Source organism: Actinia tenebrosa, unplaced genomic scaffold (assembly GCF_029948245.1).
Source record: "Actinia tenebrosa isolate PJP-AT-01 unplaced genomic scaffold, QUT_ActTen_1.0 PGA_scaffold13__45_contigs__length_12533684, whole genome shotgun sequence".
Taxonomy (NCBI): Eukaryota; Metazoa; Cnidaria; class Anthozoa; order Actiniaria; family Actiniidae; genus Actinia; species Actinia tenebrosa.
The window spans coordinates 1,495,692-1,514,215 of record NW_028292573.1 but is presented as its reverse complement, the minus strand read 5'-3'; the positions used below and the strand labels follow the sequence as shown (position 1 = coordinate 1,514,215).

Here is an 18,524-nt window from a genome sequence, read left to right as displayed (position 1 = left end):
ACCTTTTCTACCACGGTGAACATTATTCGTGGGTAAAGTCGTTAAGTCGCTTATTTGCGACACACAGCAAGAACAACCGAAAGAAGTTCTTTTGTGATGCCTGCTTATTACCATTCAAAGACTTAAAAGCATTGAAGAAGCACGACAGAATTTGTCGAGGAGTTGAGGAGCCAGCACAGCGAATTCAGCTGCCAGAAGATAAAAACTTGCAATACAACGACCACAAACGAGAAAACAAGGTGCCTTACGTGATTTACGCGGACTTTGAGTCCCTAATTACTCCGGAGTATGAGGAAGCCGGTAACACGCAAAAGAAAGGACTACACGAGATTTGCTCGTATGGTTACATAGTTGTCCGCTGCGATGGTGAAGCGGATGAGCCAGTGCTTTACCGAGGTCCTAACGCAGCGCGGAAGTTCCTCGAAGCTTTGGAAGAAGAGGAAGAATACATTCGCAGACGCCTACGACCCAAAAAGGCTAAGGTAACCAGAGACGATTTAAGGGATTACCACGCAGCGCGGAATTGCCACGTTTGCAAATTAGGAGTGTTTAAGTTTGGACGTAGAGTGAAGAAAGCTTGGACAGCAAGCGGGGAGTACTTAGGAGAAGCACACATGACGTGCGGGCGATATGCAAAAGATGGAGATAAGCCTGGTAAGCCCTCCACGCACTGCTTTCACTGCGGTGAGCCATTAGAGGAAGACTTTTACGTAGATAAGGTAATGGATTGCTGTGAGATTACCGGGAATTACAAGGGCGCATCCCACTGGAAATGCAGACACCGAATAGACCCAAACATGGAGATTCCCGTGTTCTTTCACAATCTTCGCGGGTACGACTCCCACCTATTACTGCAAGGTGTGGAGGGTCACGAAGTAAAGTGCATACCTAACAACAAAGAACGGTATATGTCCGTAACCATTGGCAAGCTGAAATTCCTGGACTCCCAGCAATTCATGGCAGATTCCTTAGCCAATCTAGCAAAATACAATGAGGATTCGCCGATATCCGACGAATACGACGCGGAAAGAAAAGGCGTGTATCCTTACGAATACATGAATTGCTGGGAACGCTTTGAAGAAACGCAGCTTCCACCCAAAGAGTCTTTCTACAGCACTCTAAATGAAGCGGGAATATCCGACGCCGAATACTCCTATGCGAAGGAGGTTTGGGAGAAACACAACTGCAGAAATTTAGGCGACTACCACGACGTTTACCCATATTCGGAGGTCGTCCTACTAGCAGACGTCTTTCAAAGCTTTCGAAAGATGGCTATGTCTTACTACGGGTTAGACCCAGCAAACTTTTACACAGCCCCCGGGCTTTCCTGGAGTGCGCTGTTAAAGAAAACAGACGCACAACTGGACCTCCTAACCGACTACGAGATGTATCGATTTATGGAAGACGGTATTCGCGGTAGAGTTTGCGGACCCAGCAGACGTTACGCGCGCGCCTACAATCCTCAAGTAGAGGGTAACGACTCCGAAAAGCCAAACACTTACATCTTTTACTTAGATGCCAACAATCTTTACGGGTGGGCAATGTCCCAGCACCTTCCAGTTAGGGAGTTTGAATGGACGGAGCCACGCGAACCGGAGTATTACATGCGAATAAGACCCGACAGCCGCAAAGGATTTATTCTAGAAGTTGACTTGGAGTACCCTGAAGAATTACACGACCTCCACGATGATTACCCGCTTGCCCCAGAAGCAATTGAAATACCTTTTGAACAGCTATCACCACTACAAAAGAAGCTGTGTCCCAACTATAAGCCGTACCGCAAGCTAACGATGAACCTGATGAATAAAAAGAATTACGTTGTTCACTATCGCAACCTGCAATTCTACGTGCGCCACGGAATGCGCGTGACAAAGGTTCACCGCGCCCTGAAGTTCCGCCAAGAACCGTGGATGCAGCCGTACATAGACTTTAACACCCAAAAGCGCACAGCCGCCAAGAACGACTTCGAGAAAAACCTGTTTAAGCTAATGAACAACTCAGTGTTTTGGAAGACTATGGAGAACATTCGCCAGCGGGTTAGCATAAAGATCGCTAACACACGCGAGGAAGCGGAGAAGTACGTATCGCAACCAGGGTTTGTCCGCTATGTAGACATGTTGAACTTCTTTGTAATTCACATGAAGAAGGCTGATCTATTCCTAAATAAGCCCGTATACACCGGCTTTACTGTATTAGAGCTGTCCAAACTTCTAATGTATGAGTTTTACTATGACAAACTCAAACCAAAGTATGGCGACCGCTGCCGACTCCTATACACGGACACCGACTCCCTGATAATGGAGATAGAAACGCCCGACGTTTACGCGGACTGTTTGGAGGACATTGACGAATACGATACCAGCGGTTACCCGCGCGACCATACCCTTTACTCAGCCAAGAATAAGAAAGTAATTGGGAAGATGAAGGATGAAATGTCAGGCAAGCCAATCGTGGAGTACGTTGGGCTAAAACCAAAGATGTATAGCGTACTTAAAACGGACGGCGCAGATAAGAAAGCCAAAGGCGTAAAAAAGTACGTGGTGAAGAAAGAACTTACGCATCAGTCTTACGTGGATGTACTTCATAGTCAAAAGTCTCAGAAGCACCACATGAATTCCCTGCGGTCCTTTAAGCATCCAATACATAGCATTACTCAGGAGAAGGTGTCACTGTCCGCATTTGACGGTAAGAGGTGGATGCATGACGATGGTATCCATACGCACGCGTTTGGTAATCGCACGATAACACACGAGTGGGACCATCATAAAGATAATACAAGATGTGCTGACCCTTCTTAGCTATTACGCTTCGGATCTGGTAAGTTTCCAAAGACCAATTAGGATCTGTAGCTCTTTTGGATCCTCCTTCTAATTCGCCCGGCTCGTAGAGATATCGAACCGTGACATCGCCTAATCTCTTTTCCTGGGGGAAGACCACCCTCGAACTTCTGACGTTAGACTTGTGTTCCACGTGTTTCTTTTTTATAGCGTCCTTGGGTTTTATTCCCGTAGCCCTGGCCACCTCGTTGTTCAAGGCCGCGACGACCTGGGGGAGTCTCTGAGTCCATTCCCTGTTGCGTTTGGAGGGATCTTCCAGCTCTTTCCAATACTGGTACCCAAAGAGACGCTCGGCCAGGGTCTTATTGAATCTTTCGACGATGCTCTGACCTCTGTGGTACTCAGCTTCGGCTCTTCTAATCTTGGTGTTGTGGTCTTTCAGGGTCTTAGTAACCACGCCCATGAACTCCGTCCCCGCATCCACTTGCAGCAGCTTGGGCCATTTCAAAACGCGCTTATAAATCCTACCTAGGGCTTCTGCGACTTCCCCATAATCCTTGCTGGTTATGGGTTCGGCGTCCTTATATCTGCTTGCGATATCGACTACGGTCAAAGCGTATCTATATGTCTTTTTTCTCACCTTGTCGTGCGGTAAGAAAAGCAAGTCCGCCTGATGAACTTCGTTGGGGGTATTTACGGTAAAGCTGGGCCTGGGAATGTACTTAGGCACGGGAAGATAAACCTGCCAGAGGGTTTGTTTTTTAACCAGTTCTTAGCCGTTTCTTCTGATACACCGGCCGCGGCTGCAAGTTTCTTGATAGCTGACGCTCCTCTCCAATAGCCCTCAGGTCCGTAGTAAATCCTTTTAAGTTTGTCCTCAGTTCGACCCATTATATGAATTCCAAAACGAGATTGATCTTGCGTCCGTTGAAATCCACCGTCTCTCCGTCCACTTTGATGGTGATGTTTATGCTTTCTACCAAATGAGACAAGTCATAGCTCAAAGAAATGGGAGTGTATTCTACTGGGTCAAATGGATTACCTTTGGGCAGAAACTTGGACATAAGAGAAGACTTTTTTCCATTGCTGTAGCTATGAACCAAGTCGCAATAGACTTCATAAGAGGATGCAACTTTCAATTTCACAGGTATGGCCGTGTGGGTAATTGTCTTGCCTGAGGCACATAATAAAGATCCCAATGGGTCAAACTTTCCAAAAGTTACTGAATAGTTTGGCATATTATGTTTGAGGGTCATTTCGTGGTGAGAGTATAACCGTGTTTTGCTAATTCCTTGGCCAGTGTTATTGGGGTGTAATGTCCATTGGGCAGCATTACGGCTTGATAATTAGATCCTCCTGTATGCTCAGTGACTATGCCCCCAATCAGGTTATACCAAGAATTGTACAAAGAGCAACTTATGAGCCTAACTTTATGGGCTTTGATGGGAGGATTCAAGTAAGTGGTAAAGTTATTCTTGTCGCTTTCCAAAAAGACGATCATATATTACAGGGGACAAGTCCCCTTCGTTAGAAGGGGCAGGCAACAAAGTTACCTTAGACTAAGTACGCCAAAGCTACGCCTCCTGCCAGCCCTGCAACTCCTACGAAGACCAGCTCATTGTCTTTTTGTTTCTTAGAAGGCTGGTAGTAATTCTTAAACTGGGGCTTTCTCATTCTAAAGTCGGGGTGCGCCTGTGCATAGAGTTTAAAGGCGTAGTCCGTATTTTCGAAGTTCTTGTCTGCCTGCAATTTGTCTTGGTAGTTCTTGTCCAACCAATCCCTGTAAGCTTGTCTTTTTTCATTCCAAGCCGCCACGTCCCTTTGATATTTCTCCAGCGCCAAGTCGTGTCTCTTCCTTTCGGCGGCCAAATCTCCGCTGCGATCACCTCTAACTAATCTATCCAAATACTGACCGCCATAATTAGCTCCAGTGAATGCTAAAGCTGCAATGACTCCACCTGCGAGAAAGGTAGCCATTTATACATTAGGGAGGTACTTTTCCTTCCGTAGGTAATCCTTTACCATGATAGCCCCACCCACGGCAGCGGTCATCTTAGCAAAATTAGCGAAGCTCTTGCTTGGGTCTTCAGTAAAGTCTTCTTTGAGCACTTTCTTACCTACCCAACCAATACCCGCAACGATGGAAGTAATGATAGCTGCTTCTTCAACAGTTTTCAATAACGCGGTTGACATTATATTACAGAGCGAGAAGGTTATTACTCCATTACGGGTATTTTGCTTCTAGGCTCCTGCGTCACATGCACGGGTTCTACTCTTGGCTTCGTAGCCCGCCATTGCAAGTAGAGGCTGCCTGCTGCTATAGCAACTCCCAGCGCGCCAATGACGTACCCAGGATTAATAAAGGATTCCTCTTCTCTTTCCTCCACCTTTTCTTCTTTTTTGGCTTTGTTCTTCCTGTTCATCTCTGCGAGCTTCTTTCCGGCAGCAACTCTGCCTGGAGATTTAGCCTTGGTGATCTTTTGCTCGGGTTCCTCCGCCTTCGATTCAGCTTCACTCATTTATACTAAGGACTCGAAGGACTTGACAAGTAACTTAAGGACGACTTGAGAATGACTTGAGTAAGTACTTGTGGCGACTTAACTAAGTACTTGAGGCGACCTGGGTAATTCCTGAGGATGACTTAAGTAAGTACTTAAGAAGGACTTGAGGCGACTTGATCAGGTACCTCAGCAAGTGCCGCCTGGAAGACCTTTTCAACGTCTCTGTCCTTCTTAAAGTCCTTCCAAGATGTCGTAAGTTCCTTCAAGTCGACATGCTGAGCTACGTGAAGTGCTGCAGAGGCGACTGCCATTAACTTACCGCACTTCAAAGACAACCACCCACAGGTTATCTTAAGTTCTTGAGCGATGACATAGTCCTCGCTTATGTCCTTCCGCAGTTGCTCCACGTCGTCTATGGGCAGCGCAAGTCCAAGTAATTTAGTCGCGAACTTAATGGCGGAGTCTGCTACGGCGTCCGTGGTCCTACTCGCAAGGGCAGCCTCGTACCTCTTATGAAACTTCTTGACTTCCTCTTCTGACAGCTTGTTAACTTGCTCATGGGTAAGTTCCTTGCCTATCATTTCTTTGCACTTCCCCGAAGACACAAGGACGTTAAGTTGTTCACTTAGCTGTGTGGGGACTTCATCTATCAACTGCTCAATCTCCATATATGTTAGGAGTTAAAGATCGGAGATTTTTACCTCGTACGGAAACCTCAAAGAAAAGACCATGTAGGAGTGCTCATGCGTCTTTAGATGCCGCATGTATTCATGCAGCTGTTCCTTGGATATCTCGCCGCCGTAGTCGCTTAAGATGGTTTCCAGGTCTGACTTACTTGGAGTATAAAATACGACAAGTGATCCTATGTTTTCCCTAAAAGGCTTAGAGACGCTGGTGAGCTGCTGCGAGAGCAACCAAACGCTAATATTGTCGTGTCTACCGCTAAAGAAGAGTTTAATGAGCTCGGAGGTGCGTCTTTTTACGTCGTCCCCGCAGGCGATGTCATCCAGTATAAGGAGGGTGTGCGTACTCGCTCGTCGAGCCTCGCGAGATGAGAACTGCTTATGCCAAAACTTCAAATGCCCAGATAACTCGTTGGGGTCTAAGATATCCACGAAGAAGTCGTCATCTTTCGCGCCTACGCCCGTCCAGGTGCGGTTATTCACGTAGGTGGGGCAGAGCAGCACTATGTAGTCAAATCGGTATCTAAAGGGTCCTAATAGCTGCTCTACCACGAACTGGGTCTTTCCACAGCCGGTGGGTCCTACTATCAGAGCGTTATAAGGCATGTGATCTGGGTTCATATATTTCAGGCAACAAGTTGCCTTCTAGAAGCAAATTTATTTGCTGGTATATATGGAGCCAGTGGAAGCAGTCAAAGCAATGGTAAACGTCGTCAAAGAAAAGTCAGACCTGAAAAGGACGGTCGAAATGCAAAGGGAGGAGATAGACCGGCTGAATGGACGCGTAAAGGAGCTATATGAGGAAATGTGCGGTCTAAAGCGCGTAGAGCGGTTTGGCGCGCTGGTAACAATGGCAACGTCGGCCAAGGAATCCGTAAAGGATTTCATGCGCTACCCCAGTTAAATTAAAAGGAAGGGCATCGCAAGGTGCCCGCTAATTTTTGGTTGCCTCAGAATGTTAGGATTTGGTTAGGATTTTGTTAAATGCGGTCTGGGATATCTTAAGAAGTTGCCTCAGAATGTTAAGATTTGGTTAGGATTTTGTTAAATGCGGTCTGGGATATCTTAAGAGGTTGTCGTAGGATGTTAAGATTTGGTTAGGATTTTGTTAAATATATATGGACTGTCTCAGATGTAAGAGGGTGTTTAGTACGAAGCAAAGGCTGCAATACCACATTAGGAATGGGGTTTGCGCAAGGAGGTCAATAGGTAAGACCTGTAGGGCGTGTAATAAGAAGTTCAGCACCCCTCAAAAGCTACGATACCACACTAAGAATGGGGTTTGTCATAAGACGACTGAATGTAGTTATTGTGGTAAGGTCTTTAGCAGCTACCAACGTCTTCGAACGCATAAGAAAAGGCATGATGGGGCATATAGATACCTTTCAAGAGACTACAGCTTAGATGGGGTGGATTGTTACCAGTGCGGGGATATCATAAGTCGTTGTAAACACAAAGATGACTACCTTAAGAATCGAATAGACTACTTTAATAAGATAAGCAGGGCATTTCCCCGCTTTGATGTCGTTGAGGGTGTTCCATGGACCAACAGGGAATATTGGAGGTCCGAGTGTAACAGGTGTGGATGCATAAGAGAGGAGGAGTACATATTTAACTGCTTAACAAAATCCTAACCAAATCTTAACATTCCAGGGTGCCTTCTTGAGATATCCCGGGTCGCCTTCTAGAACAAAGCTTGCTTCGTGTAATATATGGATTGCATTACCTGCGAGATATCCAACGACTGCATTATAGCACCCAAGCCTAAGACAAGAAAAAAATACACCTGCCTTCATTGTGGCAGTGCATTCCTTAAGGAATCCTTCGTGGGGCATCGGTGCGCAGCCGACCCAAAGGCGCACAGGACTCTACTAGACGCCTCTAACCATGCAGAGGACTCTCTGGCTCATACTTAACTACGTCAAACACCCACCTACCATCCTTTTTACCATGGCTCATAACATGGGTAACGTCCTGCCCTTCGATGGCGTACCTCATCCTATCAGGCGCCCAAAGGGTGTATATTCTTTTTTTATTCTTTAGCACCAAACGCAGACGGTCGATGTCTTCAAAGACCACGTAATTCTTTATCTCGTAAATCTCCCCCACCACCAAATCCCTCCAGTGTGTTTGTATGAACTTTAACTCGTTGAATTTATCCTTGTCCATATATTCTATGGAATATCTTTAAGTGTGTTGCCAGCGTTTGCGTGTTCCTAAGGCGCTTACAACGCCACCTACAAGGCAGGCGAATTTCTTGCGCATACTCCGTGATGGCTCTACAGATATCGTCGTAGTCGTTGCTAATCATTACCTTATACCCATTTTCTTCATACCTCTGTAAGAGTAGTCGTTGACTCTCAGAAAGTACCCCGTTGCCTTTCGGAGTCTTCAGCTCTATACAGAAACCGCGGTAATGAACGTGCGCATTCAAGATAAGCAGGTCGGGTTGACCTCTTTGGTAGCCCTTCTGCCAGCACTTTATGCGCTTTCCATCCGAGTCCTGTAGTTCGCCTAGACCGGGGGTCACGAGCATTTGGGGGTAGAATCTGCGAATATAGTCCACCACTTTCTTATGCAGGTCGAATTCATTTTCGATCTTGAAGACCAACTTGTTAGGGCTATTGAAGCGCCGCTCTATTTCATACTTACCTGTCTTCCTTAGCGTGGGTAGGACGTCGCCTAACACCCATTTCCTGAACTCCTAATATTAATTCGTAAAGACCCATTTCTGTTACGTAAACGGAATGTGGCTGCGCATTAAGGGTGTCAGCCAGATTGACACCCTTTATAGACCCCAGAGTTACCTTGTTTTCCTCTGATACGTGCTCTCTTACTGCGTTTCTGGAGTTGGCATACTCCAATGCCGAAGCCACGGACTTCGCTTTAAAGTACAGTTTGTCGCCTTGCACTATGCATTGCAGTTCGTTGTTGCCTTGTTCGAATACCCGCAACATGGTATATTAGACACATATTTTATCTTTTTGAATGGCTGAGGCAACGAGGTCATTAATACGCAACGCTTTTAAGTTGGTTCATTTCTACACTCAGTTGCGCGTCAGACACGACGAAGATATACGCGTTTATTTTAGTAGTGTCGCTGGCATCTTTGGTGCGCTTGATCTCCAAAGTGATGCCGTCCTGCGTATTTACTAGGCGTAAGCCCTGCCCGTGTAGGTCTTCGTCGTTGGTGGTGCGCATGTCGATCCACAGCGCATACTTATTAGTGAAGAACTCTTTTGGGGTAATCTGGTCGCCAAACTTGCGTGCAACTTCCCGGTACATGTCTGGGGGCTTTATCCCTCGTGAGTAGACTTTGTTAGGCACTCCGTTAATACTAACACCTACATTGGTAATGTTAGGATTAAAGAATGCCTCAGAGTCGCGCAATCCTGCGGTAAACGTCTTTGCAAACAGCAACATTAACCCCATGAGACTTCTTCGGGGAAGGTTAATGCTTTGGTTGATAACCTCTTCGACGTTGTTCGTGAAGCTGAACGTCTTGTACATCACTACGTGGTCGTATAAGAACGCCTTTCCTGCACTGTATTCCATACCCGCGCTACGGGCTAGCTCTTCGCTGTACACGGTCTCATACTGCAGCTCTAACTTAGTAACGGAGTATGTGTGGACGGCTGAGGAACTTACGTCCTTTCCTTGCAGGATGTTCGTAGTATCTGCTAGGGTTACTTCGAACTGCAGTTCACTTAGCTGCCTTGGGTAATACGCGCCGTGGTTCGTGATAACTTCAAAGTCCAATGGGATAACATATTTTGTACCGTAGGCCGCCTTTATTTCGTCTTCTCCTGAGGCACTGGAGGTTGCGCTTCTTACCTTACGTATGGCTGCGCTTGCAATTCCTTGTTCTATCCTCTGCGTGCGGTCAAAGGCTGTTAGCCACAAGTCTTTGTACGTGGTGTACAAATCGTACCTGTTTAAGTCTAAGAGGGATTCCCCGGCAAACTTCACACGTATTTTGGAAACAAGGTTCCTGCCTGCGTTATTAACGGTATAACGCGCGTCTGCGGTAGTTGGTTGTATCGCTAGGTCAAACCTTAACGCCAGGGTACCGGGAACCAATACTAGGTTATCCGTTAGGCGGGGTACGCCTACGTACAAGGTTTCTCCTGGCTTTGCGCTAGAAGGCGTGAATGTGACCCGGTGAAAGGTGCGTTCCGCTTTCAATCCACCAACCTGCTTAGGTAATACGTTGGGGTTTAACTTTGAGCTTATCATATATAATGGAGGCAGAAGGAGCGGATTTCGACCCCACCACTGAAGAAGGTCAAGTTGATATTAACGATGAAGAATACGACGCGTGGATTAAGGGCGCGGATACCACGCCTCATGTCTACGATATGGCCTTGATAAGCAAGTATGGTGATAGTTGGAGAAGCTTCAAGGCGACCTTAAATCGCATGTGGCAATCAAGAAACCGCGGCAATTACAGGAATTACAGGCACAAAAGGAAATCTTGGAAAAGGAGTTGGGGCTTACTACCAAGGAAAAGGTAAAAAGAGCCCTTTTGAAGTATGGTATTCCGCTGGCATTTGCGGTCGCTATTTCAAGCGTAGTAGGGGTAATCTTGTCCGCGCTTAAGGCTACAGGCGCGGGCGTAAGCAAGTTGGGTAAAGGACTAACGGACTTGGGGAAAAAAATGGCAGCCGGCTTGCCTGGGCTGCTTGGTTCGGTTGTTTCCTTGGCACTTAGGGCCGGCGGTGAACTGTTAAAGTTCGTGGGGAATAACTTTTGGATCTTGGTAGTAGCTATCGGGGTGGTCCTCCTGAAGAAGATAAAGGGTTGATCTTATCCTTGTATGTTACCGGGGGCTTATCGTCGTCGGGTGTCCGAGGCATCCTCGACTGGGGATAAGTAAAGATAGTATTCGCGCCGCCTTGATAATACGGAACTAACGGCAGCACACTCATGGTGCTAATAGACTTATGATTCCAAATAGCATCAGTCGGGGGATTTTTTGACGGGGCGGCATTTATCTGAACGCGGCCCAGCTTACCGGCATTGGCGCCCGACGTCATCTTATCACTGGGGCGAATCTGTAACTTCGCATATTGACAATTAGCTATCATGTGAAAAGTTACGGGCGTTAAATCTTCTGGGGTACTTCCGTTGGCTTCAAATGAGAAATGAACTGGATGCCTATTGTTATCTTTTTTTCTGTAAGGCTGTAATGGTCGGTTACTCTCATCAACGATCCTTGTTACAGCCCAATACGTTACGAAAGGAGGACGAGTGGTACGAAGCCCCAAGAGACTAGGATATTAGTACCCTCCCCGGGTGGGGAATAAATTGTAACCCCTTAAGGAATCGAATTTCGTGCTGACATGTTTGTAATGAAGTCAACGTCTCAAGTAAAGTTGTTGAGTTGTAAAAGGCGTTTTCTGTCGTCAGTTCCACAACATTTGGTCCTTCGAGCCGGATTTTGCATCGTAAAACTAAAAGGAAGTAATTTGTAAAGCGATTGAAAGCTGTGGGTTGACTAAAGTTCGAAATTCCAAGGTCAACATTCATCAGTCGTCACACGTGTTCGCCGCCATGATGGCCGATCAAGAAGAAGATTATTTTAGTCGCATGTCTGTTGAAAAACTCCGTGCCATTTTGCAATCAAAGGGTTTGTCGACGAGTGGAAAGAAGAAAACTTTAATCCAAAGGTTAGAAACACATGAATTTTCTCTGAAATCGTATCAACACAAAACACTCGACAACAATGATGCAGACTCTTTGCCGACACATAAAGAAAATAAACAAAACGCCGCTCTAACGAAAGTTGAGCCACATTTAGAAGAAATCGAGCAACTTAAACGTAAATTGAAGATATTGCAAGGAGATGTCGAATCTCTAACCCTTGCTGTCACCGAATTAAGTAAAAGTTCAACAAATAAGATCAAAATGCAAATGAGATTGCAAAGATTGAATGAGTGTCGTATTTCATGTCTCGATTTAAGAGAGCAGTTCGTATCCCTCACTGCTGAAGATGATGTTGAACTTCGTAATTGCAACGAAATTTTGAATGCAATAGACAGAGCTATCGATATCGCTCAAGAGTATATCGAAACAGCAATTTGTAAATCAGCTGAAAGTGTATCGTCTAAAGAAACCCGCCAAAACCTAAAATTACCCAAATTAGAATTACCTACGTACGGTGGTGATTTGTTGAAATTCCAGAACTTCTGGGATCAGTTTGAAGCCGCTGTACATAACAACGACGACTTACCGGACATACAGAAATTCACTTATCTACGCTCAGTACTGAAAGCTAATGCATTGCAAACCGTTGATGGATTCGAAGTCACTGGAGCGAATTATGCGCCCGCAGTAGAAGCATTAAAGCACAGGTATGGTAGAAAACGAATTGTAATTTCATCGCTTATAAAGTCAGTTATCAACTTGGAATCAACGACGAGTATGTCTGCACGCGCCTTACGTGACCTGCATGACACATTAAAGAACAGGACTAGGGCCCTAGAGGCTCTAGGTGAACAACCAATGGCACATGCTTGTATCTTGTTACCAATGTTTGAGTGTAAACTTCCGCATCAGCTTCTAGAAAAATGGGAGTTAGAGCTCGCAGACATTAAAGATGAAGAGATTGATCTCGAATTATTCTTCAAGTTCCTAAACCGACAACTTGTCTCAAAGGAAGCTGGTGAAAGAAACCAGCAAGCAACTTCTACTTCAGGTACCCACGGTCAAGGTAAAGTTAAAGTTGAACGAAAACCTGCTGCAAACATCAAACAAGACAGATTAACCACAGCATCTACCCTGTTTAGTGACGCAACCAGTGTAACACCTTGCTGCGTATTCTGCAAATGTAATCATGAGTCAGGGGACTGTCCAGAGTTTAAGAAAAAATCGGTCGAGGAAAGATGGAAGCTAGTCAAGTCAAACAAGCTGTGCTATAACTGTTTGAAGCCTTCTCATGCTAAACATTTCTCCAAGGTGTGTCGTCAGCCTAAATGTTCTGTAGCTGATTGTGGTCGACGTCATCATAACTTACTTCACGAGCAACGTACTTCAACACAGACACCTACAGGTGCTACATTAAATGGATTTGCTACAACTGACTTCAAGAAGCCAACAGAAACTTTGTTACCTACAGCGATTGCCAAGTTGTATGCAAATGATCAAAGTTTAGTAGCACGTGTACTCCTAGATTCTGGAAGTCAGCGATCTTACGTTCGTAAGACCATTGCAGAAGCAGTCGGCCTTAAAGGTCCAACAGAGTCAGTAAGTGTCACAACGTTGGGTGGTGAGACAAGTGAAGCAAAGAGACTACAACGAGTAAAGTTTTCTCTCTCTGCGGTCAACGGAAATTCGTCGGAAGCTGTTACGATGGAGGCTCTTACGATCCCAAAGATCTGCAATCCACTGGGTCCTGTAAACTTGAATCTTCATGAGAACGTTCATCTGAAAAACTTGAACTTTGCAGATTCTTATCCACGTGATTCTGTGGAGATAGATGTGCTGATTGGTGCCGACTTTTACTATAGCTTTGTAACTGGAAATCGTGAAAGAGGAAATTCACTAAACTCGCCAACAGCTGTGGAGTCAGTTTTCGGTTGGGTGCTTACAGGCCCAATAGAGGGGACAAGCAAAAATACTACTTCTATGATAGCAGTCTTAGAGAACACTGAAATTACTCAGACTTTGAAAAGATTCTGGGAACTGGAAGCAATTGGAATTTCTAAGGAGGAGAGTGCCGTTCGTTCCAAGGAAGAAGAATGTGCAGTTGAAGACTTTAATCGCGAATTAAAGTTTGATGGATCCAACTACGAAGTGCGGCTATCATGGAAACCGAGCCATGCAAATCTGACTGACAACTACAAACAAGCTCTGCAGCGATTGGAAGGAGTTGAAAGAAGACTGAAACGTGACCCAGTAAAGGCAAAGGCTTACATTGATGCGATCGACCAATATACGGAGAAAGGATTCGCAGAGGAAGTTCCCGTCGAAGAGAAACAGTCCACGAACGTTAGATACTTACCGCATCACGCTGTATTTCGTAATGATAAAACAACAACCAAATGTAGAATCGTGTTCGACGCCTCGGCGAAGGACGAACAAGGCGTATCTCTGAACGACTGCATACTTCCTGGTCCTGCCTTACAACCAAATCTAGCATCAGTTCTTACCCGCTTTCGTACTCACAAGATTGGTCTGCTCGCAGATGTAGAAAAGATGTTCCTGCAGATCAAACTTGCAAAACCAGATCAAGACGTGCATCGTTACTTGTGGAGAGAGCTTAACTCCGATGAATTACCACGTGTCTATAGAATGAATAGACTTACGTTCGGCGTGAACTGTAGTCCGTTCCTTGCTATCGCAACAATTCATGCGCACGTTACGGACTATCTCGAAACTGTTCCAAGAGCTGCCAAGGAACTTTTAGAAAACATGTACGTAGATGATTGCTTGACAGGTGCAGAAACAGATGATGCTGCACTAACATTGACTCAAGAACTAACTGAAATCATGAAGAGTGGTGGTTTTAATCTCACAAAGTGGGCAAGCAATTCTCAACAAGTGATGGACAACATTCAGCCTGAACACAGAGCACCGTTGCCAATGGTAGACCTTGCATCAGAAGAGTCCCTCAAAGCACTTGGCGTGTCATGGGACTTAAAGTCAGATTGCTTCAGATTCATTCCCCCAAAGGAAGTGGCCACATCTCGCACCCCCACTACGAAAAGAACTTTGCTTAGCCATGCTTCAAGGATTTTCGATCCTCTTGGATTGATATCACCGTTCACAGTGAGAGTTAAGATCCTCTTCCAGGAACTGTGGAGAAAAGGATTAGAATGGGATGAATCTCTAGACTCAGACACTGAAAGCCAGTGGTCCTCATGGAAAACCGAGCTACAGCAAGTTACGAACATCGCCATACCTCGATGTTTCGGCGAAGGCCTTAACTCGAGATCAACTGTTGAATTGCATGGATTTGGGGATGCTTCCCCAAAGGCATATGGAGCTGCTGTGTACATGGTAGTAAAGGATGAGTCTGAGCAGGCAACAGCACATCTTGTTATGTCAAGGACAAGAGTCGCACCTATTAAAACAGTTTCACTACCAAGACTCGAACTCTTAGCTGCAGTAGTTAACGCTAGACTGTTGAAGTTTGTTGTAGAATCACTTGATATGAAGACCAACCGTGTTGTATGTTGGACTGATAGCATGGTAACACTACATTGGATAAGAGGACCGAGTTCTAGCTGGAAGCCTTTCGTTGCCAATCGTGTCTTAGAGATACAGTCAACATGGGACCCCGAGAACTGGAAGTACTGTCCCAGTAAGGAGAACCCGGCAGACTTGTTGACACGTGGTTTATCGTGCGGTGACCTTGAATCTAGTGAACTGTGGTGGAACGGGCCCAAGTGGTTAACCTCGCCTGTAGAGGAGCATCCAGCTCAGAGTTTTTCCAAAGAGGAACCCGATGACTGCAAGAAAGAGAGAAGAGCGACACATTCGTGTACATCTGTCCTAACAAAACCTGTACTGATAGTGGATCCAAACCTTTATAGTACGTGGTTGAAGTTGATTCGTGTTACAGCCTACGTTCTTAAGGCTGTAAGATTGTTCAAAGCAAAAACTGTTTCTACTGTGACTGAACTGTCTAGCGAGGAGTTGAAACAAGCAGAGATGTATTGCTATAGAACTGTTCAAAGGGAAGTGTATTCAGAAGACTACAAGACACTGAAAGAAGGCAAACAGCTGACAAGTAGCAGCCGTCTCCTTCGACTTGACCCATACTACGACGAAAAGAATCAAGTCTTACGAGTAGGAGGACGACTGCAGTTTGCGGACCTTCCTGAAGAGAACAAGCATCAGATTATCTTACCTCATGGACATATCGTTGTACAAAGACTAGTAAGAGAATTACACGTCCAGCTGTTGCATGCTGGGCCCGAGACTGTTCTGTCGACTTTACGAAACAAAGTTTGGATCACTCAAGGGAGAAGAGAGGTGAAAGGTATCATTAGAAAGTGTGTTGCTTGTCAGAAACTTAGAGTGGGACCTTGTGGACAGAAGATGGGGCCACTACCCAAAGAGAGAGTTCAATGCTCGCCCTCGTTCACAAATGTCGGCATTGACTTCGCAGGCCCATTGTATGTGAAGGAAGGTACAAGCACCAAGAAAGCCTACGTGTGCGTGTTTACATGTGCGTCTTCGCGTATGGTCCATTTGGAATTGACGAACAGTCTCACAACAGACGATTTTCTACAAGCGCTGAGCCGTATGACAAGCCGACGAGGTTTATGCAGTACGATATGGTCGGATAATGCAAAGACATTTAAGGCTGCAAGCAAGGAGATCCAAAAGTTCTATGGTAATCCTGCAAAGAAGAGTAACGCTATGTGGAGCAAGCTCGACCAAGACCGTATTCAGTCAGAATTGTCGTCCAAAGGAATAACATGGAAATATATCACTGAACGTTCGCCATGGAGAGGTGGTTGGTGGGAAAGGATGTGCAGAGCTGTTAAGGAGCCACTTCGCAAGGTTTTGGGTAAAGCACTTCTTAGCTTCAGTGAACTTAACACCCTGCTTATAAAAGTAGAGGCAGTTATCAATTCCAGGCCATTGACAGCAGTAAGTGATGACCATAGAGATCTATCGCCAATCACTCCCGCTCATCTAACCATTGGAAGAGCACTTGAAAGTTTGCCAAGCCCTACGAAAGACGACCTCGAGAGTTCAACAAAAGGAACAGTCACAAGATATTTGTACTTACAGAGATTGCTTAATCATTACTGGAAGCGTTGGGAGAAGGAGTATCTGCATAATTTAACGACAAGAGTCAAGTGGAAGACTACAGAGCCCCCCGTGCAAGTGGGAGACATAGTGCTAGTCTCTGAAGATAACGTTAGTCGTCTAAAGTGGCCATTAGGAAGAGTGGAAAAAGTACATCCCGGACGAGATGGTCTCGTTAGAACTGCGACAGTGCGAACAGAGAAGAACATTATACACAGACCAGTACAGCGTTTACACAAGCTAGAAGTTGAATCAAGTCTTCAACAGGAGTACAAGGAAAGGGACTTTTCTCCGAATGGTGGGGAAACGGCTTGCGAACAATCTCGTAATTCAAGTGAGAGTGAATCTGATATTGTCCCCCAGAGTGGACAAGGTGGGGAAGATGTTACAGCCCAATACGTTACGAAAGGAGGACGAGTGGTACGAAGCCCCAAGAGACTAGGATATTAGTACCCTCCCCGGGTGGGGAATAAATTGTAACCCCTTAAGGAATCGAATTTCGTGCTGACATGTTTGTAATGAAGTCAACGTCTCAAGTAAAGTTGTTGAGTTGTAAAAGGCGTTTTCTGTCGTCAGTTCCACAACAATCCTAAACCCAACATTACATGACCACCCCGTTGAAATACTAATAGTACACATGATTAATCCCAGGCCTCCAACCTTTACCCACAGCCCGGTATCAAACCATTTATCATTCACGTAGTCCTTCTCCTCTAAGTAATAAAGGAACCAATCTTCCTTCGCGTGCGGATTCATATATTTAAAGGCTAACCACCGTAAGAGTGCTAATACTCTTGTGGTCATAAACGTAGTCTCTTTGATCCTCTATGCTATTTACTGTGACCTTTCCCGTGTCGTCTACGCGCATTTGCAGCTTTACCTTTCCGTGGCAATCGGCAACCATGTGGAAAGTCCAAACGGAATGATTTTCAAGGCTGCCGGGGTTGGGCTCTACGGAAAAATGCGAAGGCTCCCTGTTGTTCGTCTTCACGCGCATAGGCTGCAGTATGCCATTCTCATCCAAGAACCTAAAGCCTACGTTCGCATGGCTGCTCGTGCCAATGCAAATACTACAAAGGATTAACTTCCTTTCCTGAGTAGTTCAGGTCCACGGACATTCCCGTGACATCAACCCAAGATGCCTGGTTGTATTTTTTCTCGCCTGTGTATGTCGTATAAACACAATCTACTCCAGCTACGTAGGGGTTGTTCATCGCCATATATAATAACTCAGACCAATGCTTGCGACTGCTAGGCCGGCTTTTAGTAAGTTATGGTCATATTCCTCGGGTATCGTAGGCAGGACCTTCTTTGATGATACGTGCACCTTCTTCGATGGTTTTTCTACATGTTCCTTTTTCAGCGGTCTTTCTACGTGTTCCTTCTTTGGTTTCTCTACGAAGTGAGGAATGCCCTTGGTCATGTCGGAGTTCACGTCATTCGCCCCAAACTTCATATCCTTAGTAGCTCGTTGAAGTTTGTTGTTATAACCCACGACGGAATTGGCGTTGATAACCAAATTACTTGGCATTAACCAACAACCAGGACTCAAGGCGTAATCCAGCCGCACTTTAAATTGCTGCACCGCTAATTGATATCTCTGCACCGACTTGGATATGAGTAGTATAGGGAATGGGGGTTCCAGCGCAATCTCAACACGGGCAAGACCCGTGTCAAAAATCCACCTACGGAAACAACCCACTCCAAGTGTGGTTGGGGGCAACAGCGCAAATATGTTAGTCTATATATGGAGTGCGAAGATTGTAAAGAGTTTGTTTATGATTTCTGTGTAAAGTGCT

The 18,524-nt window shown here is 45.6% G+C and overlaps 1 protein-coding gene across 1 annotated transcript; it reads left to right on the top strand.

The window, feature by feature from the left end:
* The first annotated feature begins 11,517 nt into the window (after positions 1-11,517).
* On the top strand, positions 11,518-17,175 carry LOC116296835 (uncharacterized). The gene has a single exon (XM_031704935.2). It carries the CDS (start codon positions 11,518-11,520, stop codon positions 17,173-17,175), a length of 5,658 nt encoding a protein of 1,885 aa, XP_031560795.2.
* Positions 17,176-18,524: the final 1,349 nt, after the last annotated feature.